Source organism: Schistocerca nitens, chromosome 2 (genome assembly GCF_023898315.1).
Source record: "Schistocerca nitens isolate TAMUIC-IGC-003100 chromosome 2, iqSchNite1.1, whole genome shotgun sequence".
Lineage (NCBI taxonomy): Eukaryota > Metazoa > Arthropoda > Insecta > Orthoptera > Acrididae > Schistocerca > Schistocerca nitens.
Genome location: NC_064615.1, coordinates 910,195,307 through 910,221,113, shown reverse-complemented (window position 1 = coordinate 910,221,113; position 25,807 = coordinate 910,195,307). Strand labels below are relative to the sequence as shown.

The 25,807-nt window shown below is 40.0% G+C and overlaps 1 protein-coding gene across 2 annotated transcripts in view; it reads left to right on the top strand.

The window, feature by feature from the left end:
* Positions 1-25,807, top strand: part of LOC126234703 (dehydrogenase/reductase SDR family member 11-like) — a 66,087-nt gene that overhangs the window by 29,540 nt on the left and 10,740 nt on the right. Inside the window, exons 2-4 of one of the 2 annotated variants that reach the window (XM_049943445.1) lie at positions 3,801-3,963; positions 12,656-12,785; positions 17,176-17,305. In XM_049943445.1, coding sequence (XP_049799402.1) covers positions 3,801-3,963; positions 12,656-12,785; positions 17,176-17,305 — 423 coding nt within the window. Of the gene's footprint in view, positions 1-3,800; positions 3,964-9,519; positions 9,729-12,655; positions 12,786-17,175; positions 17,306-25,807 lie in introns of those variants that run through there. The other variant, XM_049943447.1, reaches the window with a different exon arrangement.

Genomic DNA, 25,807 nt, shown 5'->3' with positions numbered 1-25,807 from the left:
GAATCCTTAAATTCAGTGCAACAGTATTATTCTCAAATAGAGAAAGAGGCTTTCGTGATCATGTATGATCTATAAAAATGGATCTATGTTTCATCTGATCACATACCACAAACCACTGTTATCTGTTTTTAACCCTTTGGCATCCTTGATGGACAAAGCCACATACTGCTGGCAGTGATGAGCTCTTTTCCTGTCATGATACAATTCTGAGATACATTTTCAACATACAGTGCAACATGCAAATTCTGACACCTTATTGCATTTGCTGACTGGTCCAAATCCAGAGTTTCATAAAGAGGAATTGTTCTGTTTTCATTTAGACATGGAAGCTCAAAATATCATTGTAGTTTTTCCTATTACTAGCATTAAAATTGCAGCTGTGGTAGCTGCGGGTTCTCTTTTAAGTAATGATGTTTCCTTTGTGCAACACAGCTGGCTTGACAAACCTCTGGGCCATGCTTCTGATCCTTTGATAAATTATTTTGCATTACAAAATTGTCTTCCTGTTTGGGGTGAAGTGCTGCTGTTTACTGTAGAGTACACCACTCCCCAGTTGTAGTCCCCTCTGCCCTTCAGCATGAGGTAGTGTGTTTATTACATGTGGACTAGTGGGGTACATCACATACAAAAGCATTAGCATGCAGACATGTTTCTTGGCTAGGTACTCTTTGGGAAGTAACACAAGTTGTTACAGCATGCCTACAGTGTGCTACCCATCAGGTGGCTCCCCGTGTGTCTCTGTCACCGTGGCCAGATCTTCAGCAGCCCTGGGAATGCATTCATGTAGATTTTGTGAGACCATTTTTAAATTTCTACTGGCTTGTTGTAATTGATGCTTATTCTAAGTTTCCATATATGATGCATTGTCTGTCTCCTTCTGAGGCTACTACCTTTTCAGCTTCATGAATTTTTGCAATGGAGGGTCTTCTGTATATGTTAGTTACAGACAATGGCCCCCATTTCATATCTCAGGAACTTGAAGATTTTTGTAAAAAAATGGTGTTCATCATGTCACAGCTCCAGCCTTCCACCCTCAATTAAATTGGGAAGCAGAACATCTACTACAAACATTTAAGACTCAGATGAAAAAATACATTTTGGATGTGTCACCAGAAGTAGCTCTTGACCAGTTCCTCAGTTCTATTAGGTTCACCCCTATTGGTGATAAGAGACCAGCAGAGTTGTTGCACTGTTGTGAGCCCTGGACTCTGCTCCATCTGCTTCAGCCAATGCCAGGCCATCTAATGGCATGGGCACCACAATGGTTCTGGCCTGGCACAGCGGTTTGGGCTCATGGGTTTGGAATCTGGGCAAAATAGGTGCTGGTGGTAACTGAAACCATGGCTGACTCCTCTGCTTTATTTGCATGGCTGAGGGGAGGGTGTCACAACATATTGACTAGCTATGACCTCGCGTGAGCGACTGCACACTGGGTGCACCTCTGCCACCCCTGTTTCCTCTGTCTGCCTGGCCATCTCCTATGTTGCAGCCAGTGATCTTGCTCCACCACTGCTGCCAATGTCTTCACAACAGCCTCCTCTGCTGTGATTGCCTCCTTCAGCTGTTGTGGGCCACAGCAGGACCCTGGCTCCCACAATGTCACAGCAATGCTCCACCACTGCTGGCTCCATCACAGCTGGTACTGCCTGTTCCACCATCTTTGTCACAACCTCCTTCCTTGGGATTTGACTCAGATGTGGAACTGGAAGCTGCACCAGCATTGCGTCCTACCATATGATCTCTCATGTGGGGGCAGGCACCGCACTTGTCTGTGCTCGCCCCGCTTCCGACCCTACACATCGATGGTAGTGTGTTGCATGACTTGTCAGCCTACATCAACCACAAAACAAATGGACAGAAGCACAGTGCTCACTCCCATGAAAAGGAAGAGGAGTGCTGTAACTACCAATTTGGTGTGTGTGCCACTTCATACACTCCTGGAAATTGAAATAAGAACACCGTGAATTCATTGTCCCAGGAAGGGGAATCTTTATTGACACATTCCTGGGGTCAGATACATCACATGATCACACTGACAGAACCACAGGCACATAGACACAGGCAACAGAGCATGCACAATGTCGGCACTAGTACAGTGTATATCCACCTTTTGCAGCAATGCAGGCTGCTATTCTCCCATGGAGACGATCGTAGAGATGCTGGATGTAGTCCTGTGGAACGGCTTGCCATGCCATTTCCACCTGGCACCTCAGTTGGACCAGCGTTCGTGCCGGACGTGCAGACCGCGTGAGACGACGCTTCATCCAGTCCCAAACATGCTCAATGGGGGACAGATCCGGAGATCTTGCTGGCCAGGGTAGTTGACTTACACCTTCTAGAGCACGTTGGGTGGCACGGGATACGTGCGGATGTGCATTGTCCTGTTGGAACAGCAAGTTCCCTTGCCGGTCTAGGAATGGTAGAACGATGGGTTCGATGACGGTTTGGATGTACCGTGCACTATTCAGTGTCCCCTCGACGATCACCAGTGGTGTACGGCCAGTGTAGGAGATCGCTCCCCACACCATGATGCCGGGTGTTGGCCCTGTGTGCCTCGGTCGTATGCAGTCCTGATTGTGGCGCTCACCTGCACGGCGCCAAACAAGCATACGACCATCATTGGCACCAAGGCAGAAGCGACTCTCATCGCTGAAGACGACACGTCTCCATTCGTCCCTCCATTCACGCCTGTCGCGACACCACTGGAGGCGGGCTGCACGATGTTGGGGCGTGAGCGGAAGACGGCCTAACGGTGTGCAGGACCGTAGCCCAGCTTCATGGAGACAGTTGCGAATGGTCCTCGCCGATACCCCAGGAGCAACAGTGTCCCTAATTTGCTGGGAAGTGGCGGTGCGGTCCCCTACGGCACTGCGTAGGATCCTACGGTCTTGGCGTGCATCCGTGCGTCGCTGCGGTCCGGTCCCAGGTTGACGGGCACGTGCACCTTCCGCCGACCACTGGCGACAACATCGATGTACTGTGGAGACCTCACGCCCCACGTGTTGAGCAATTCGGCGGTACGTCCACCCGGCCTCCCGCATGCCCACTATACGCCCTCGCTCAAAGTCCGTCAACTGCACATACGGTTCACGTCCATGCTGTCGCGGCATGCTACCAGTGTTAAAGACTGCGATGGAGCTCCGTATGCCACGGCAAACTGGCCGACACTGACGGCGGCGGTGCACAAATGCTGCGCAGCTAGCGCCATTCGACGGCCAACACCGCGGTTCCTGGTGTGTCTGCTGTGCCGTGCGTGTGATCATTGCTTGTACAGCCCTCTCACAGTGTCCGGAGCAAGTATGGTGGGTCTGACACACCAGTGTCAATGTGTTCTTTTTTCCATTTCCAGGAGTGTAGTTCACATGTGAAGTTTGCGCTTAATTTGATCACTAGAAGCCATTCAGCCTGCTAATATGACAGCAGTTGCATGCACAGCCTGCTGGTTGCAGCCCCTGTTGGAACTAATTACTATATAAGCCATCGTAGAATGCTCAGCTACCAACTTGTGTATCACTAAATGTGTTGTACCTTCTCTTCCATGTTTGTATAGGACCTACTGTTTGAGCAATAAGTTACAGCGTTCTTGGGTTAGAACTGGTATACAATTTTTTATGGTAATCAGAGTTAATTGTATTATTTTTATGTATGCCTGAAGTGATTATCCTACCATGACTCTCCATGAACCTTTTTTGTATCCAGAGGTGAAGAGCAACCATGTAATATATTCAGAATTAAAAGCTCATATTAAATTATTTTTTGCACATATGTAGACACTAATTTACAGTAAATGTCTGTTGTAGGCTCTGGAAAGTAATGAAGCACCTGGGAAACTGTATGCCTTAGAGGGTGATGTAAGAAATGAAGAACAGATTCTCAGTGCTTTCAAATGGATAAATGACCACCTTGGTGGTGTTGATATCCTGGTTAATAATGCTGGTGTTGCTCAAGATTCAGACCTTACAGGTAATAGTCTGCCTACCCCTTACATCACTCTATAAAATACACATTCCTTTGAATGTGTCCAGTAAACTGTGTATGTTTAAAATCCCAAGAAATCCTTGAACTGGAAATAGATAGCTGTGGGCTAAATGTCAGTTATATTACAGTGAAAGCATAGGATGTGGATAGATCAGTGCAACATGCAATGAACATCATTCAGTTGCATCTGACTCAACATGGAGATTAGAAATTTTACAGGTATGTGTAAAGTATATTTACATATTATATAAATGTTACAAAATTAATACACTACAAAAAGAATGTAATAAGTTAGTATCCACCTGAGAACAGTTACAGAACTAGGCCCATAACCAAATATTCTACACCTGCATCTACATCCATATTCGGCAAAAAATGTCAAGTTCATAGCAAAGGGTAATTCCCAGATATCAGGGCATCTTTCCATTCCATTGACAAATGGAGAGCAGGTAGAATGATTGCTAAAATGTCTCCAAGCATGCTGTAGTTAGTTGAATCATGCCAATTCAGTTTTTTCAGCATCTCCATTATGCTATCCCATATGTCAAACAAACTTGTAACCATTCATGGCACTCTTCTTTGTAAACGTTCAGTATCCATTGTTAGTCCTATTTGATGTGGCACCCATGCACTCCACAAGCAATACTCTAGGATAGGCCATGCCAGTGTCTTGTAAGCTATCTTCTTTATAGACTGATTGCATTTATGTATCATGCTACCAATGAACAAGTTTGTCAATCACTTTATCTACAGCTGAGCCATGTGATCATTCTATTTCTTACCCCTAAGGTTGTTAAGCCCAGGTATTTGTATCAGCTGACCAATTCCTTCTTTTCTGAAGTTCTCAGTCTTGTGACTAGTTTGAGGCAGCCTGCCATGAATTCCTCTCCTGTGCCAAGTCAGGGTAGCACTTGCTCCCTATGTCCTCAATTATTTGTTGGATGTATTTCATTCTCTGTCTTTCCCTACAATTTTCACACTCTACAGTTTTCTCTAGTACCATGAAAGTTATTCCCTGATAACATACGTCCTGTCATCATGACCCTTCTTCTTGCCTGTGTTTCCCATGTGTTCCTTTCGCCCATTCTGTGGAGAACATCCTCATTCTTTACCTTATCATTCCACCTAATTTTCAACATCCTTCTAGAGCACCACTCACCAAACACTTTAATTTTCTACTTTTTTAGTTCCCTCACAGTCTGAATTCCTTTACTTCATCTACTTCTTGGTCAACAATTTTGAAATTTATCATTAACCTCATTTATGCTACTCCTGATTGCTTCAATCTTTCTCAGGTTTGCTCTCAATCTGTAGAGTGTGCTCATAGACTCTTCATTCCATTCAGAGTGCTCTGTAATTCTTCTTCACTTTCACTGAGGGTTACCAGCAGATCTTTGCACTGCTACTTTTTCATCACTCTTGAAATGTGATATCCTTTCACCATTCTTGAAACTATAATTCTGTTATTCTTTCTTCAGTTTGTAGATTGAACAGGAGGGATTAAAGATTGCATCCCTATCTTACACCCTTTCTAACTCAATCACTTTGTTTTTGCCCCCATTCTTATTGTTCCCTCTTGGTTCTTCTACATATTGTATATTACCTGTATTTCCATATGACATTCTCCTCTGGTTCTCAGAATTGCCAATGTCTTGCACCATTTTAAACCGTTGAATGCTTTTTCTAGGTTGACAAATCTTATGGACATGTCTTGATTTTCCTTAAGCCTTGCTTTCATTATCAAGCACAATGTCAGGGCTGTCTTTCTGGTGCTTTTAGCTTTTTGAAAGCCAAACAATCATCACCTAACAACCCCTCAACTTTGTTCTCCATTCTCCTGTATATTGTTCTTATCATAAATTTCCATGCATGAGCAGTTAAGCTGATTGTATGATAGTTCTTGCACTTATCTGTCGTTAGTATCTTCGGAATAGTGTGGATGATATTTTTCCAAAAGTCTGATGGTATGGCTCCAGTCTCACACATTCTGCATGCCAACATGAACAGTCATTTGGTTGCCACATCTCCCATGATTTTAGAAATTATAAAGGAATATTATCTATACTTCCTGCCTTATTTGTTGCAAGTGTTCCAGATCTTCTTAAACTCTGGCCCTAATTCTGGATTCCCCATGCCTTTCATACCAACACACATTTTTTCATCTTTCACATCATCAGACAGTTCCTTCTTTCTCTAGAGACCTTCAGTGAACTCTTTCCACTCTCTGCTCTGTTTTTAACAGTCAAATTAATCTCACACTCTTAATGTTGATACATTTGCTTTTAATTTTCTCAAAAGTTTCTTTGATTTTTCCATATGCTGAATGAGCCCACCCAACATCCCTTTTGTTTTTTAAGTTTCTTCACATTTTTCCTACAGTCATTTCACCTTGACTTTACTGCACTTCCTATTTATTTCATTCCTAAGTGACTTAGACTGCTGTATTTCTGTCTTTCCTGGTAGTTAGTCCTATTTCTGTAACTGTCCTGTTTTGAGATACCCACTCTCCTTCAACTGAACTGCTAACCACGGTATCTTTTATCACAGTTCCTACAGCTTTACAGAACATCAAACATGTCTCAGTACTTGAGTATCTCACTTCTTTCCACATTGATTTGTCCTGACAATCCTCTTGATGTTCAGTCTACTCTTCATCATAACTAAGTTGTGATCTGAGTCTGTATCTGCACCTTGGATTGCCTTGCGGTCCAAGGATTTGAGAATTTTTGCCTGTCTGTGATTTAATCCAAAACTCAAAAGGCACCTTAAGAATCAAGACAGTTCTCAGTTGTTGTGTCATGGACATACTGAACATTCAATTTCTGAAGGAGCCAGACCTACAGCCATAAAACATAATACAAATATGAAACAAAATAGATTCCTAATTGAGAGACAATTGATTTTAATTGTTTCTTGGGCAATCAAGAGCTTGCATTCAGAGGATACTTTGAAGATGGAAGTTCCAACAACAAAGACAATTACCTTGAATTAGTGGAACTTTTGTCTTGACAGGAACAGTTTTTATGTGTTCATTTGCATTGCACTTCTGGCTTTAAAGGAATGTCAAGCACTATTCAGAAGAATTAACTGAATTGGCTACCAATGTTATTAATGATAACATTAAAAGAAGTTATAGTCATAAGAGTTTGTTAGCGTGCAGGTAGATGAAAGACTGGCTGTTCCTTGTAAGTCACAAATGAGTATTATTCTCAAGTTTTGTACACAGGACAGTCTGGTAGAAAGATTTATTGGTTTTCACAATGACTGTAGAGACAGAACTGCTCACGGTTTATCAGAAATTATACTCAATGCATGTGCTGTTTGGGGAGTTACTGACAAAATAGTGAGCAAAATATAAGATGGTGCTTCTCTTAAAATTATGGGGAGAGAGCTTAGACTCTCCTTATGCTGATTTTGGCCGCATTTAGTTTTTATTTGTCTGTGAGGTTTTTGCTATGTTTAAATTTGCAGTGCAGCTTTCTTTGCTTTCATAACAGCTTTCTAACACAGCTGTCAAACCATGGCCAGTCTTTGCCATGCCTCACAACTTTGCTCATCAATACCTGGCTAAAGTATACCATATTTTACAATGCTCTTCATCTTTTTCTGATGATACTGAATATTGTTACAAACATGCACACAAAATTCAAGCTTTCACAACAAACGGTTGCTTCATCAGGAAAGAGGGAAGGAGAGGAAAAGACGAAAGGATGTGGGTTTTAAGGGAGAGGGTAAGGAGTCATTCCAATCCCGGGAGTGGAAAGACTTACCTTAAGGGGAAAAAAGGACAGGTATACACTTGCACACAGACCCATATCCAACTGCACATACACAGACACAAGCAGACATTTGTAAAGGCAAAGAGTTTCGGCAGAGATGCCTCTGTACTTCTGCCTCGACTGAAATCTCTGCCGAAACTCTTTGCCTTTACAAATGTCTGCTTGTGTCTGTGTATGTGGGGTTGGATATGGGTGTGTGTGCGAGTGTATACCTGTCCTTTTTTCCCCCTAAGGTAAGTCTTTTGCTCCCGGGATTGGAATGACTCCTTACCCTCCCCCTTAAAACCCATATCCTTTCATCTTTCCCTCTCCTTCCCTCTTTCCTGATGAAGCAACCGTTTGTTGCGAAAGCTTGAATTTTATGTGCGTGTTTGTGTTTGTTTGTGTGTCTATCGACCTGCCAGCACTTTTGTTTGAATATTGTTACAGCTAGACATGAAATTTTTTTTTTGCTGGCTGCTCATGTAATCTGAGATCCGTTTCTTGTCACTCTTGCTAAGCAGAGTGATTTTCCTACCTTTTCTTGTATTCCTATATATGGTCAAATTCAGTGATGCTGTAATGGTCTTATGGTCACTGATACCCTGTTCTATGCTAACTGAGTTGGAAAGTTCATGTTGTTTGTCACCAGCAGATCTAAGATCTGTTCTCTGATTAACTACTCAAAGTAATTTTCGGATAAGGCCTACAGAACAATTTCACCTCATTTCCTGTGCCTACTACCTGCCATAATTGCTTGAGTCTCCTAATCTATATCAGCTGAGTCGAAATTCCCATCTAATACTACAACATGAGTGAGAAATTTACATGAAAAATTCAAGTTTCCCCTCAAATGTTTTGCTACTACTGCTCTTGGGACAGGGATCTATAAAAGCGTTTGTAACATCTATGAGCCACCTTTAATACTTGTTTTCACCCAAATTATTTCACATTCAGAATCTGTGCTAATCTCTCATTAGATATCACATTTTTTGACTATAAACACACCTACACCACCAGGGTCCATCCTATCTTTGTGATATACATTCCTGTCAGTGTTTAAAATTTAATTACTGTTAATGTCTGGTTTGAGCCAGCTTTCTGTCCATAGTACTATGTGGGCATTGTCACTTTTTGTAAGCAAGACTAGTCTGGGACCTTTCCAAAAATGTTCCTGCAGTTAAGTAATACTGTATTAGCATTTTCGTTTTCCAAATTGCTGTGATGAATGCTATCCTGTCTGAAATCAGAACTTATCTTACTGGGCCTGCAGACGAATCACAGTCCTAAAAGATCCACTTGTTAGCCACTTCCTATGTGTAATGAATGTGCGACCTGTTAAGTGGGATTCTACAGTTCTCTGCCCAACAGTGGAGGTCTAGAATCCACATCCAAGATAATCGTAGAGTCATCTGAGCCTCTGGTTTAGGCCTTCCACTTGGCTCCAAATCAAAAGACCATGATCAGTTCTGGGGATTGTGATACAAAATGATAGTTCTGCTTCCACCCCACAGACAAGGCTATCTGTCATCACCAAATCAGCCAGCAGCCTGTAAGAATTGAGGATGGTCTCTGTACCCACGTGCCTGACATCATTCATACCTACACAAGCCACAGTTTGCAGCTGGGTGCACCCAGTGTGCTCAGTCATTGCCAACAGAGTCTTCTCCACAACTTCAACCAACTTGGATGAAATTAACCTCCCCCCCTTCTCCAGCAAGTAAACAGAATGAACACTGGCCTTCTTTAACAAACTGCCCACAATTTTTGTGACAATCTTCATCACACACCTGACAATGGAGATCCCAGTGACAGGCAGCCTACTCTCTGTGCTTGTCCGGACCTCTCAGGAAGATCGAACCATTCCAACAGGCAGTGCATCCCATCCTGGCTCAGATGTACTTTCAGCAGTAGGCAATATCTCAAACCTGTGTTTAAGATGCAAGGAGACAGTCATATGGCCAGTACCCACTGTTCACCAATTGTCGTCAGGTAAGTGTTGACTGGCCGGGATATGTGAAGGCATCAGAGATCCCAGGCTATGCTATAGGTGATGGAGGTGTCAAAGCATTTATCTCAGGTGCCCCAATTCCACTGTAGCCCAGGGTAGCAGCCGGAAGCCTGTTAACCGTGGCCAACATAGCATTCAGTTGTTTACAGACCATGGCCATTTCCCCTTGAGTCTGTACACAACAGGTGTAGTCCTACCCATCTTTAACTAATTTTTGTCTGCACCACAAGCAATGTAACACTAGCCCAAGAAATCACCGACTGCAATCTAAGTTAGCTACTACACTACTTTTATTTTTGACCACACTCCAAAGTCAGCTCACACAAAGATAATGCACTGAAGTTTATGCAGATAGCTTATAGTAAGTTAGTAAATACTAGTCTATGTAACAAAATACACTGAAACAATTCACTTCTCTACAGAAGTTTGTGAAAAACAGAAGCTAAAGTAAATTCGTTTGTATAAAACGGAAAACTCTACTACTGCACCAGCCACATCCGTTGGGCTCCTCAACTGCCACTACACAACTTTTCTTCTAATATTGTGTTTGTGAATTTCACATTTCTTTTTAAATTCACTAAAATTATTAATGACAAATATCATTAGGAACTTAACATATTGGCATGTGATATGGTAGTAAGAATTCCAAGGTTCCTGAAGAAGGTTCCACAAGATGTTAGCACAATATTCTTATCACAAGATTCTGTAAAAATAAATGCTTTTGTGACATTACCTACATTCAAACAGAATAAAATAGTACCAAGTAAAAGCACATTAGCCACTTTGTCTGCAATTCATCTCAGTAAGAGAGAACTGTAAATGCAAAGCAGGAAGAACAACGTTCTTTGGTTGTCTTATTTACATGCTGGTGCCAACATATACTTTTATTCTTTTGGATGCTTAGGAATTTCATTATCAGAGTTTTTTGTAGTGTATGCCTATTTATCTCTACTCATGGCAGATTTAAATCATTTTTTTGTGTCAGAAATTGCTTTGGATAAGCTTTTTGTAAAATTAAGAGATGCCTTTTTCATCTTATTCTGCAGGATATATTTTATTCTTCTTTGTAATGATAGCAAACTAAGTGACAAATTATAATGTGCTCCTAACACAGGTAATACAGTCCCATTACTAATGCATAAAAACTGTGGAAGTAGAAAGAAAAATTGAGGACCATTTTTGCAACACTTGCTTTATGCAAGAAATAAATATTTTATGGGAGACACATTTATTTAATTAAGAAGCAAGTAGAGAAGAATTTTTTTTTACAATTATCAAATTTTGTATAGTTTCAAATATGTTTTAAGATAGTCTTTGAATATACACAAAATTTTTATAGCTTATCAGTGGCTGGGTGTAGAAAAACAGTTTTCTTTTTCAAAACTCACTTTATGATCAAACTAGATCAGTGATGCATGAATATCAAATGCCTGTTTTTTACATTAAAGTTTTTAAATAATATTTCTTTTTTCTCTTCTGCACCACTTCAGTGTACCCTTTATGCTCAAATTCCCTATGAGCTGTTATGATCTTCATACTCTTCACCACCTGCAGAGAGTGTATCACTGTCGAAACTTGCTGCATCCTTAGAAATGGTAAAGAAATGCATGAGGTTCATTATATCCTTTTCTGCACTCAAGTATTTATCTTGGGAATAATCACAGCACGTTTCATGGTTTTGAATGAATGAAAGTTCTTCTTGAAACATCACAGCATACTTCTGCTCCAGATAAATATAGAATTTTAACAGCACATTGAATCTTAACATTCTCTGTAAGTTATTGATTGTACATCCATCATTTTAAAAGGCAAGGTAGACTTCAATAATTCCTTAGAGATTCAATTAGAAGTTGTAGGAAAATCAGTCTTTTCTCCACACCAGTGACTTTCCAAGCTTCACAATGTGATTTGATCTCTTCCTTCTTCCAATAGTCAATCCAAACTGTACCAAATGTATGATCCAATAGCATGAAACTATATCTGCGAATAGAAAAGTAGTGAGTAAATTTGGAGAAGACTATAGTGTGTTCCATAAAATGAGGCAGCATAAAGAGCATTACAGAATTCTTGTTCTGGTTGGTGCACAAGTCTGAAAACAGCTCAGGTTTCAGCTCTCTCTTACCAATACCTCTAATCCCCTCTTCCAAATAATCTAGGAGAAAATTTTGTAGCAGATATGCGATTTCATTTGCACCTCTTCCAGCTTCTGTTTCACACCAAATATACTGAGAAATGTTATGAGTGCCTTGTTTTGGTTCATGTATCAACTCAGTAAGGTTATAGAACCATACCTGTCATGCGTAAAAGACTTCTCCAACAGAGATCTGTGGCAGAGATCAATTTGTTGTATGTCAAAGAAAACTTCAGTGTTTTCAGAGTATATATTCAGGAATACCTGTAATGGATTTGGCAAACTAAGTAGCATAAAGTGAGTTTTGGAAGTACCATTACATATGCATGAGGTGAGACTAGCAAAAACCTGGTTGGTTGATCTGCAAGAAACTTCAGTGTCAAACTTTAATACATGACTTCTTATGTTGAACCTGTAATGTATGATTATACCTCTTGATTGGTTGATTTGGTGTGTAACGGGACCAAACTAAAGGGTCATCAGTCCCTTGCAAAAATAGGTGGTATTTTGTGTTCTGTAAGTGTGGAATAAAACATGTTTTGCTAAAATCTGCTGCATAGGCTTGTAGAGAAAGTTGAACAGTATTTGTTAAGAAAAAAAATTGAAAAATGTGTAAAGCGACTTTGTAAAAATGGTCCTAAATTCTTCTTCATTAAAATATTCAAGTAAAATTATTTTAGAATGCAGTTCTTTCATAGTAAACATTAAATTAATTTCTATTTATTCCTGAAAGTGCTGGTTGGCATGTTCTTTTTGTAGAATAATATTTATTTTCAGCTGCACCAACAGAAGAGTGGAGAAAAACTTTTGAAATTAATGTCCTCGGACTAAGCATTTGTACAAGGGAGGCTGTACAAGGAATGTTGCAGAGGGGTGTTAATGATGGTTTCATTATAAACATAAGTAGGTAAGCAATTTAGGTTACTGAGTACAATCATCAGATTTGAAGTGCAAATATCACAAAACCCTCTTTATTAATTATTTTAACCTTGCCAATAACTAGCACAAGTGTAGACCTCTGTTATAAAGTAGATTCTTTTCATTCATCAATAAAACATCATAGTATGTAGATATTACCAAAGAGAACAACCTTTAAGAAAGTGAATAGGTCAAGATATTCAGAGACAGAGATCTATCAGAAACAATTTAAGTACTGTATTCTAACAGGTATATATTGTTGAAGAGAAATTTCTGAAGTATGTCTGTGCTTATAAAGCTTATAAATGAACTTCCATAAATATTTGTAAATATACACTGTTCTAAACATACAATAAAATAATCAGAGCACATATCAAGTTAGTTACATTCAAATAATTTTCTGAGATGAAGTCAACTATACAAAACATCCTTATAACACTCTGCATAATTAATTATCACTATCCTTCAAATCACTGTAATACATTTTGTGCAAGTGGTGCACCACAGCATGTTTATGCTCTGACAACAGCTGCTGAAGAAACAAATCTTTATTTGCTATATGTATTTTATCAGCAGTCTCAGAGGCACATAAATATGCTTTCACCTGTGGCAGATTTGTTATGCCATACCACACTCATGATCGTGTCTTCTTATTCTTAAGTTAAAACGATGTTGTAATTGACATTTTAGTGAGTGGAGTGGTAGGGGCCAAGCACCAGTCAGTCATAGTTCTTTCTTTAGAGGCATATGCTCACTGTGTTTCCAGATTTACAGGTAAATTCAGACTTGGCCAAGCTTGTCTGAATGTACATGGGAACACTGCCTCCCACAACTGCAATCTGTGAATCACAGAGTTATTTCATTTTAGCTACAGCCTGTAAGTCTTGACTCCATTACAAAACCTAATTATATGTAGTACATCAGTACCACATATTCCCTCACAGCACTGACAAAACATAAAGAGTCAAGCATTTGGCACCTGTTTAAAATGTAGATATAATCTTTGACATGACATAAATATTTTATCTAAAATTTTGTATTGGTATGGTCACTACCAAGCTGTCAATCAGAATGAAAGCCAGTATAGAAACTGTCTCCATCAGCAAACAAATCTTTGTACCCTGCTCCTGAGAATGCTATGGAATGTAACTTTTGGAACCTTGTAACTAGTTTTATCAGTTGTGTTGGTTGGAGATGCTCTGCAGACACAAGAGCTTCCACATATCAGGGTATTACTTGTGGGTATAGGGTGCTCAGTAGCTGATTTTTTATGATGGTACTAAAATATTTCCATATAAATTTGGTTAATATATTTGTAAAATGTAAAACTGAAATACATTCCCTCCCTTCCAGTTCATTCTCCCATTAATGTGTACCCCTCCCACGCAGGCATGAAACATTGAAGGATCATCTCACCAGAGGAGGAAACCATGCAATGTTGTCTTGAAAGGTGAAATAACTGGACTTCAGTCACCATTCTCAGTCACTGGAAGGAACTGTGTGTCCTGGTTGGACAGTCAGTTTCAATGAACATAGTTTGTTTTCCATTAATTCGTGCGACATGTACTCTGTGACAAGCAATTCACTGTTGTGGCACAAGGGGTCACAAAAGCATATTCAAAGCTTAAAATTTTAGAGGTTTATCATCAGTTGAGCGTTACATGTTCATTCATCATGTTTCACAAAACCCATCAAGAAGGGGGATGTCCAGGGATGTGCAACAAGTCAATGTATACTTAACAAAAGCCAAGGAAATAATAAAACCTTAAGATGTATTACATATTAACAGGAAACTTCCACTACACCACTTAAAACTAGTCACACTCATGCAGGCTGAATTTAATCACACAAATTAGAGAGAAGGATGCTAATCTGAAGAAAGTCTGCTACCTCAACAACCAAAAGATCCCAGCTCATGTTCTCTGAATTCCTTAAACATGAACGCAGCCACAAATGACCTAGTTCCCTGAGATGCTCAGCGTTTGACTAGGGCTCTCAAAGTAATGACTATATTTTGTACTGTATGTTTTCAGTATTGTTGGAACACATACCATTTGCAAGATATTCAGAATCTCTACTTTTGTTACTGAAAGTTATTAACTTATTACACTGTGCAAAAGACTTGTTGAATCACTTTTTCGAAATGCAGTCATTATCTTCAGCTGTTATGCAGTAGCCTGAAATTTGTGCATTGTATCCTTGGGCTTAGTGGTGCTTCAAACAGCAAGATGTCAACACTTGCGAAAAAAGGGCATAGCTCAAAAGTTCATGTGAGGTGTTAAGTGAGTTAATGATGTCACAATATAATTCTGCCAAATGCCACCACAATGTGTCACATGATGGGAAGGTCATCACATCCACCCTTACACTGCGGGGCTGCAACCACATTGAATGTGATCTGAATCCTTTGAGGTGTAGTATGCCCACAATTTTTGCTCTGGTATACAGGGTGGAATCACTGTGGACTTTACAATACCATACATTAAACTTTGAATGTGATCTGAAGCAGCAAAGATGAGTATGCTTTTGAAGCTTCCTGTTTCACACCTTCCTGTGACATAATCACTGCAGGAATAAAACAGAAAAAGGTCACTCTAAGACCCCTCAATTCATTAGCACCCTCAGAACAACCCATACACTTTTATCAAGCATTTTAAATAACATCCTTGCATGCAGACAACTGTTGATCGATTCCTATGCACCTGCAAACAGACAATCTCTTTGACACCACTCAGATTCTGTACATCTGCAAGGAGGCACTAGAGCAACACTTGAAGGAAGAGTTTCAAGGGATTCCCTGCCTGCAGGTGCCTAACAATTGGTCTCAGGTTGTCTCTGTATAGACAAATTTGTAAAGTTCTCAACAAAAGAGCATACAAGGCACTGAGGACATTGCCAAACTGGAAAGTCTTAGAGAGACTCTTTGCACATGTCAGTGTCACATCCCACTGTGATCATGCCACAGGAGAGTGCAAAACAGGATGGCTGAAAAAGTGTAAGCACTCTTTGCTGCTTTGGATCATATTCAGATTTTTTCAAGTGGTTCTGAACAGTCCCTAGTGGTTCCACACTGTATACCAGAGCAAAAATTGCAGTTGCAATACACATTAAAGGGGCAGATCATATTCAGTGGTGTTGCAGCCTCACAATGTGCTTGGAGAAGGGTTGACTCATTCAGGGGTATCAACAGCACCAAAGGATTTCAAGAAAAGTGTTCTGTGCACATGGTACTGTAAGCTGTCATTTTTTATCACAAAATATGTTTAAAAGAATAATCCAAGGAAGGAAGAGGAGGAGGAGATTAGTGTTTAACACCCTGTTGACAATGAGGTCATTAGAGATGGAGCACAAGCTCAGATTAGGGACAGATGGGGAAGGTAACCAGCCCTGTACTGTCAAAGGAACCATCCTGTCATTTGCCTGAAGAAATTAAGGGAAATCATGGAAAACCTAACTCTGGATGCTGCAAGTGGGTTTGAACCATCATCCTCCCGAATGCAAGTCCTGTGTGCTAAGCACTGTGCTACCTTGCTTGGTTCCAAGGAAGGGGTGGTTTCATTGACACCCTTTATGCTCCCTCCTGGGGCCTATTTGTGTTGATTCTGGGCAGCAGTGTGTCTGAAATGTTTTCCTCAGTCACCCATTAAAAAACCACCTTTTTCAGTGCTGGGCATCACAGTTATGACCTCCATCACAGAGGTGCCAAGAGAAGGGGTGGGTGTGGGTAAGGGGAGGGGTGTGATGATGTTCCCATCACGTGACATATCCATGGTGACATTGGGAAGAATTGTGGTGGAATTTGATGCCAATGTGATGTGATCAACGCACCTTACACCTCATGTGAACTTTTGAGCTCTAGCTTTCTTTCCACATGTCCCAACACCTTACTGAGCCCGAGGGTAAAAGCACAGAGCACCATGCTTTTGCACAATATAGAGGGAGGTTTTAGGCACCTTTGAGACAAATTTCACACTTCTGCATTGCCATGGAAGAAAATGATGGGGTTTCAGAAAAGTGACCATTGCGTTTATTGTTTCCATCTGAGATTTATATTACAGCTGTCTGTTTTCTTCTTGAAATTTTTATTGCAGTTTATTGGTTTTATCTGGGTATTTCCAACATGACTTATAGTTTCTATTTTAAAATTTTTAATTTTGCTTATTGTTTCCATGTAGGAATATCCAATATTGTTTATTGTTTCCATCATGTAATTTCTATTGATGTTTGTTGTATCCAATGTGGAATTTTCATAATTGTTTCTTGTTTCTGTCCTGAAATGTTCAGTGCTGTAAGTGTCTTAATCTAGTTTCTATAGCCCACTGTAATTTTCATGCACTTAATATTTAACCTGTAGTACCAAGATTTGTGTAACTTTTTAGCACTGGTGGTCTTCGTTCACCATCTACTTCAAGCCTTTGCATGTATAGTGCAAGTAAACATGCTGTTCAGGTGCTCACTGAAGGCCTCAGAAAAGACTTGGCTGACAAAAAATCTGGAATCAGAGTCACGGTATGATATCAGCTTTAGAGCTTCAAACATTCTTTACTTATGAGTTGAATTCTTTTCAGAGCAAAGTAGGGGAAAGAATACCAAGGGTTATAGCTCCACATAGTAATGTCACATCATGAAGTAAGTAGTGTAGCCTTTTTGGTTTGGTTTTGCAGCTTTATTGATATTTGGAATATACTGAGGCAGTATAATATATGATTTTCTGAGAGATTGCTATATTTCAATGGGGCACCTGTGCTTAAGTGGGTGGTGTTATTAAGTGTTAATAAAAGTACAACTACTGATACCACCATCTGGGGATTATGACCAAATGTTATGTCAAAATATTGCAAAGCTTGAGAAACATCATTAAATGCAATACCTGAAAATCCTCAGCAACATTTATTACCTTGGGAGTCCATAAACAGTACAAATGTCTTTGATATAACCCTTGTGTAGAATTTGAAAGCACAAATTTGTGTATAATGGAAAATTAAAGACTTTAAGACAAAGTGTCATAGCACAGGAGACAACACTATGATTAATGAATGTGGTTAGTGAAATGGCAATGCAGTTTTAAACTTTTGGAACTAGACATTCATCCTTTTGGTATAACATGTAAATACAGAAAATAATCCAGAAAATGATAAAAGATAAATATTTAAATTAATTATATGTACAATATTACTTATTATCAAGCTAGACAGTTACTTAGTTCCTCCAATGCTAGGTAGCATATTGAGCAACAAGTTTCCTTCTGCAAACCTGATCAGCTGCTTTTGCAAAAGTTTATTTCCAGGTGTTGTGAGGTCTTTCTGTACACCTGTATCCATCTGTTGGTTTCCAAAACAGTGCTGTTTTGGGGATTCTTTCTTCTTCCATGCATATAACATGCCTCTTAAGCTCCAGTCTTCTTTCAGCAATGCTTTTATGCAGGCTGCATAGAGCACTTATTTTCAGAACTTCATGAGAAATGTAGTCATGACAGTTGACATCCAAAATTATTCTCAAGCTTATTTGGTGAAAAACGTTGTGTTTATTTACTGATTTTGTGGCATTTTCCAGGTCTCATATGCATAAATGGTTATCAGTAGGATGATAGAGGTGTACAGCCAAAATGTTGTGCACATACTTGTAGAGTCTTACTGCCATGTTAATCACATTTGTTGGAGGACTGCTGAAGCTTTTCCAGTTCTACTGGTGATGTCTGCATCATCTACACCCCTGTTATTACAGATCAGGCTGCTGAGATAAGGAATTTGGCCAGTATATTTTAATACTGTGTGTTGCACTATAATGTGTGTGTGTGTGTGTGTGTGTGTGTGTGTGTGTGTGTGTGTGTGTGTGTGTGTGTGTGTGTGTGTGTGTGTCATCCAAAAGATAACAAAGCCCTCAGTCTTATTTATGTATCTACCAAAGCCCCAGTGCCTCAACTATTAAGTGGGTTTTTGTTTTTACTCCATAAATTATAAACGTTACAGCACACTCCAGATTATCCAGCTTAAGGTGGACCCAAGACATCCCAGATAACAAAAAAAATGGACAATTCCAAACATACATGTGTTTACTGGAAGCTGCTATTTACTGCATTTCCAAAACAAGCTACAAGTCACATTTGAAAGCCCACTGTGTTACTGACAGGTTACTTGCCAGAAACAAACAACTTAATTAGAAAAAAAATGGTTCAAATGGCTCTGAGCACTATGGGACTCAACTGCTGAGGTCATTAGTCCCCTAGAACTTAGAACTAGTTAAACCTAACTAACCTAAGGACATCACAAACATCCATGCCCGAGGCAGGATTCGAACCTGCGACCGTAGCGGTCTTGCGGTTCCAGACTGCAGCGCCTTTAACAGCACGGCCACTTCAGCCGGCCACTTAATTAGAAAATTACACTTAATGCACAATGTATTTCATATCTCTTGCTTTTGATCCACATTTGGGAAAATTGTAGTTTTCTTTCTTTTTGTTTTTATTTCACCTTTTCTTTGGTGAGACAGTTCTCATTCGCCAGTGAGTCAAAGTATCAGTATTGTCAAATTAATTTTGTCCTGCATGTACTCATAACAGATCAATGAATTTCAGTACCTCAGGGTTCATTATAATGAATTCTTCAACTGTCTTGTATTTGCTCTCACACTTTTTTCACAATGTCTACATCACTTAGCTGGTCAAATCACAGGTCATAGGCACCACTATTTAGACATGCATGAATTTTTTGTTATCAGCATCATAACTGGAAGTTCATATTCTAAATTAAATATTAGTTCTAATTGAAAATTGTTACTACAGGCTTCATTTTTTGCTACTGCGATGTTGGACAAGCCTTTATGTACTTGTTTGAGAGGTTTGTGTAAATTGTCACAGGATAGATATAGAGAATGTAACAGAATGTGTCATTGCGATAATTTTTCTTATTCTGGGGTCAAATATGGTTTCTTCCATAGAGTGGGTTTTATATAAGCAAGTAAATATGAAACCCAATGATGGCAATTAAACAGCAGCTGTAGAGTGTACCTAAGGAATCAGCAGCTTTTTGTAAAATGGCAGCTTTATTTGTACTTCACTTGATTGTATTTAGATATCATAAGCATGAATAACCTTAGGCAATATAGTGACAGTTTCTTGTAAATACAGCATACAAATTAAACTACTAGGGTTTTCTTGTCTTTTGTAAATTCATGCCTTTCTTCTGCTTTCTTTGTTTGGGTCATCTAAGGACCATGCACCAGTTTTAATGCTTCCTTCTTTGTTGTTCTTCTTCCTTTTTCCTTCAGTATTCTTTCATCTTTTCTACTATGTATCCTTTTTCTCTCTTCGGTTGATTCTGACCCTGTCTTCCTCTCCCTCCTGCCTTGTAATCCTTTCATTTTTAACATTTTCCTCTTGAAAATCTCTCTTTCTGTTGCATGTTTTTAACTTATGTTGTTTCTTTCCAAATCTTTCCTAACTTCTTGAATCCAGGATATTGTTGACTTATTGTCCCAGAGATATTTAAAAATCTGTTTGGTTAACCTGTTGCTGTTCATTCTGTATAAGTGTCCAAAAAATAGCAGTCACTTCTTTCTTAGTGTTTCATTTATGTTTCCTATGTTCTGATAACTACTTCTTCATTGCTTCTTAATTTCCATACCTCTGTATTTTTTTGGTGACCCAAGTACTTTTTGAATGATTTTTTTTCTAGGACTTCAAGTTTGTGTAATTTGTGGTTCAGTACTAAACATTCACTTACATAGAGTCATTCTGGTTTTACTACTGTGTTGTAGTGCTGTTTCTTAAAATTTTTAGACAGATACCTTTTGTTGTAGACATTCTCAGTTATTCCATAAGCTCTCTCCATTTTATGTACTCTTTCTTCTACAGCAAATTCTTTGAAGCCATTTTCTTTGATAATTTCTCCCAAATATTTAAATTTATTTACTCTCTTTATCTGGCCAATATCTGTTGCTAGGGATTTGGGAGCATTTTTTATATTTGTCATAAATTTTGTTTTTCTACATATATTCTTAAACCTGCTTTGTTGGCTATTTCTTTTAAGAGATTGATCTGTATTCCAGCATTTGTTAAGTTTTCAGAAAGAATGGCTAAATCATCTGCAAGTGCTAAACAGTGAATTTCAGTACCTTTGTTTTTAATTCCCAGTCTGATTGGTGATAGCTTCAGTTCTTTTAATTTTTGTTTCCATTCTCTTACTATTTTCTCTAGTACACAGTTAAAGAGGAGTGGAGACAGGTCATCACCTTGCCTTACACCTGGATTTATGTTGATTGGCTTCGATATTTCACCCTGAAACTTTACTTTTGATTTGGTGTCTGTGAGCATTTCATGAATATGGTTTGCTAATTTAGATTTGAGGCCAAATTCTCTGATCACTTGATCTATCAACTGAGTCAAATGCCTTTTGAAAATCTATAAAAGTTACAACTATATCTTTGGAGTTTGTAAGTCTGTGATGAATTATGGACTTCAGATTGAAGTCTGTTCTGAGAAAGATCTTCCCTTTCTAAATCCACTCTGATATTCTCCCAATTGGCTATCAAGTGTTGCTTCTACCTTGCCTTTGTTTCTTGCACATCTGGGAAAGTTCTTTTACTTGATCAGACCAATGGAACACATTGAACGAACGAATGGAAAATGTTAGAAAATTATATAACAATTAAAAATGACCTAACAATTGACTATAATTTTTCTATATGAATGATTTTTTTCTGGTTACTTCTTTCAGGTCTAATAGCATCTTCAGAGTGTGTCATATTTTTGTTATACAACTTTTACATTTTGGCTGCCATTTTGGGATGGAACAAGACTTGAAAATTATTTAAAGGAAAGTAAATCATGAAACTGTACATAGCTGCTGTATTTTTTTTTTATCACTGTTAAGTTCGAACTATCATGGATAAAGATGTTATTTACAAGTTATTAACCATAAAGAAGCTCTACACTCTATTTGAGGATACTTTTTTTTAAAAAAAAAAAAAAAAAACTTATGAAAAAGAGTGGAAAAATGAGTCTGGTTAGTAAATAAGATTATGCTACTGTACTCATTTCTCAGTATTATTTCCAATAGGACTTCTTATCTTTCATCAAATGTATCTTTCATCCCAATTTATTGTTGCTGTAATCAAAGAGCTTATTGTTGTTGTTATTGTGTGGCACAATGAGTTAATTAATGTGTGCACCTAACAATTTGTAAACTCATAGCAAATAAATTATTCAGTAAATTACATATATTCTAAAAATAAAATAATTATTTTAAAGCAATAAAATTTCTATGAAAATAAAAATGAAGACCATTTAATACTACTTGCATCCTCAAAATTCACAGTGTTGGTCGGAGCTGGGACCAGTGTTCACAGATTTTGCTCCATCTCATTACAGATGTGCTCAATGCGACTGAGACTAGGTAACCAGAGGGACCATACAAGCCTGTGGACTGTTCTTCAAATTATTCTTAAGTAATCTGGGCAAGATGGGGTGGAGTCTTTTCTTACTGAAGACACAGATTACCTGTCATGATATTGTAGCTAGCCTAACAAACAAATTAGACAATAAGGTTAACTGGATACTCCATCAGTACCTGGAGGAACATTGACATATTAAAAACTTTGATACAAACTATAGGAATTGATTTTCTACTTGCTATCACAGTTGGATTCCTCAAGGGCAAGTTTCTAGGCAGGGAAAGAGGAAATACAATTAAACTGCACTGACATGTAAACAGTATTTATTGAGTAAGAGATAGCTAATACAGGGGATATAAAATGAATTAACATGCAGGCATGCTACTCATGATGTCATCAAGAGATTATACAAAGTGTAAGGAAAAACACATGTACAATGGTTGAACTACCATGTCTTGGCTTGAAACAAAATCACTAAAGAGCTGAAATAAAGGCACAGTCACAAGTTCACTCTTGCAGGGCAGAGAACAAAACTGGTGCAACGAATGAGACCCCCTACATGACTTGCGTTTACACACTGAAAACACTATATACAATATTTCACTCACAATGTTTTTTTTTTTTTTTTTTTTTTGGGGGGGGGGGGGTCATCTCTACATGAATTTAATTTACACAGAGCAAAAGGACACACTGTTCAGCCATAAACACATTAGATAGTGAATTATTCTAGCTATAACTTTGTGTGAAATGATAACAATGATGTTATTTCATATGTTCATAGCCCACACACAGGTACATATTTGACTTGTCAAAAATATGTGAGGACTCTCAAACATACTTGCATGGGCCTGTAAGCTGTGCCATTTGGCAGGTCTTGGAACACTGATCTTCCGTCCCGGCTAATGTTAATGTGGCAGTAATCGAGAAGCGATTCCTGGAGTTGCACCTGGAATAACTTTCTGGAAAGAGTGGCTGCAGGTGCTTGCTTACATTTAAGAGGGGTAGGCCCAGTGGTTCTCACTGATTATACAAGTAGCCTGCAATGCTCGCGCAATGTACTCACACAAGCCCAACTTACTAGTATGTAGCCTTCTGGCTGCTCGTACACTTATCTGGTAGCACTATACAGCAAGCCTGTAAGTTCTGTTGTCATATGGTGAAACACTGTACATCATTCAGCAGTGGTGTCTGAACTCACTTGATCGGTGTCCACAAGAAAGAGTGCCAGCAGTGGGGAAAAAGCTTACAGCCACAACCGGCCCAAGAAAAACCTGCCTATGGCAAAGAGGCAGCCAGGGAGAGAGTCTATGATGCCACGGTGCTGGTTACATATTTGTCACATGCCCATGCATCTTCTGCTGAAGTGTTTGTTTCATCTGAAGGGAAAACGAGTGGCAGGTGTGAATGTTGGAGGGTGCATGTCACCACACATTCCTTTCCTCTCTCCCTGTGAGAAGGAAATGGTGGGGTGTAGGTTTAAGTAGAGTTCATGGCAGTGAACCAGGGCATATGATAACAACAGCACTGTCGGGTCAGGGCCAGTGGTGTAGGCTGGTGGCCCAGTACTGCAACAGAGGAGGTGGTGATGTCATATGTGGTGAGCTTGTATACCTCACACAGCAAGCTTGGTTAATGGCATGGGTGCAGTGCGGAGAAAGTGCAGGATTGTGTGGAGCGGTGCCACTCTACACTGCCAACTGTGGCAGGGGTTGATGTTGTCCCGTGGCCAGGGGTATGGGCAGGTCCATGGCAACACAGTCACGGAGTCATGTGGGGGTTGTGGGCTGGTAAGCTAGTACCTGCGCAGGTTGTGCATGGGCAGCAGTGCACTGGTGTGTGTGTGCTAAATGTGTATCGGTGCATACTTGTGCCATGGGTAGCTGCTGTTTTGCATATAGTTGGATGATCTCTTCCCATGTCACTGTGGGGGTTGTGTGCTGATATTGGGTTTAGTGTGCCAATGGGTTCAACTGGCACCGTAGACAAGGTGATTGGTATACTGGTGCTGAAGGTGCAGGGGCAACATGACACACTGTGGGTGGGGGTCAGGTCAGGTGGGGTGAGGTGGTAGATACTGCAGGCAGCTCCTCCGGGACAGGTAGTGGCAGACTGATTGGTAGGGTGGCTTTGATACTCAGGTCTCAAGAGCTGCCCATTGGGTCAGTGCTACCAGCAGGGCTGGTGGCATTGGTGGTGGCATTGTCATTGTCTGGTGCCAACTTGACCTTGACTGGAGATGCAGAGAGGCTGGGGAGACTGGGAGTATACACCAGCTTAAACCAGTCAATGGAGACCACTGAAATGCAGAAAATGGGTCTTTTCTCAATGCTTGAGAATGAGTGAGGGCCCAAGTACTGTGAGTTGCTTGTGGCTGGTAGGCATCTGTGGGGAGCATGACATGCAAGTACCACTATTCTGCTGTACAAACAGACTGTGTTCACCATGGTGCTGTGGGGTCATTGGGCATAAGCACAGGTGGCCACAGACAAGGGCTGTGCCTTGACAAAACCACCTTGCACAGCAAGCAGATGCCCAAATACAAAATTAGTGGTGGATGTCCTCAATTTGACCTTGTGGTCCACAAGCAAACCAAGGAGAACCAGTGACAGGGTGGCAGATCATGTGACAGTCTGGCAGGTGAGGACAGCTTTTGAAGTCATGTGAAACCATTCCACCAGTTCATCTGTGGCGTTGTAGTAGCTTGCAGTTAAGTGAACTAAAGTGTCACAAGTCTCAGTGGTTTGAAAATACAGGACGTAAAGTGTCGACTGCAGTCTGCAGTTAAGTGACAGGTGAAAACCGAAAAGCAAGACACATTTCTCAACGAAGACCTAGCAATGATATCTTATGAGATGCCCAGCACTGGCTCAGCCTCCAGCCAGTGAGCGAAGCTGTCGACTATGGTGAGCGTGTATTGGTAGCCATTAGACCATCGAAGTGGGCCCATGTTGTCAACATTTACATGCAAGAAACATTATTCCACTGGGGGAAAACCAGCCTAATCAGAGCATGCATATGATGCAAACTCTGGTGCACTGGCACAGTAACAGTCACAAGCCCAGTTATCGCAATCCTGCTGAATCCCAGGCCTGAAGAAGTGGTTCAGCATGAGAGCCACTGACAGACAGACACTGCAGTGTGACAGGTCATAGAGATAGTCATAGGCCAGTTTGCACAAGTCAGAAGGGGGGGGGGGGAGTAAGGACGGTTATGATCTGGTCTGCTGAGTCATCTGACTGATCAAGGTTTGTAAGGAAGTCGTATCAGATATGGAGGTTGGTGGTAGCAACTTCTTGTGGTTGGAAGACAAGGCCAATGTTCAGGTCACATTGTAACTTGCGCAACTAAGGGTCAGAAGATTTGGAGGAGGCCAGGGAGATAAGGACACAGAAGGGGCTGAGGCAGTCAGCAGCAGTATTTTCAATGCCTACTATGTGCTGGATGTCTGTCATGAACTGCACCATGTACTCTTACTGGTGCAACAATCTGGGGGATGTCTGGGGACTTTCCTTCTGACAAAATCCTATCATAAGATGGTGGTGGTCACTGAAGACTGTGAAGGGGCATCCTTCAACTTAGGGACAGAAGTATTTGACCACCTCATAAACTATGAGTAGCTTG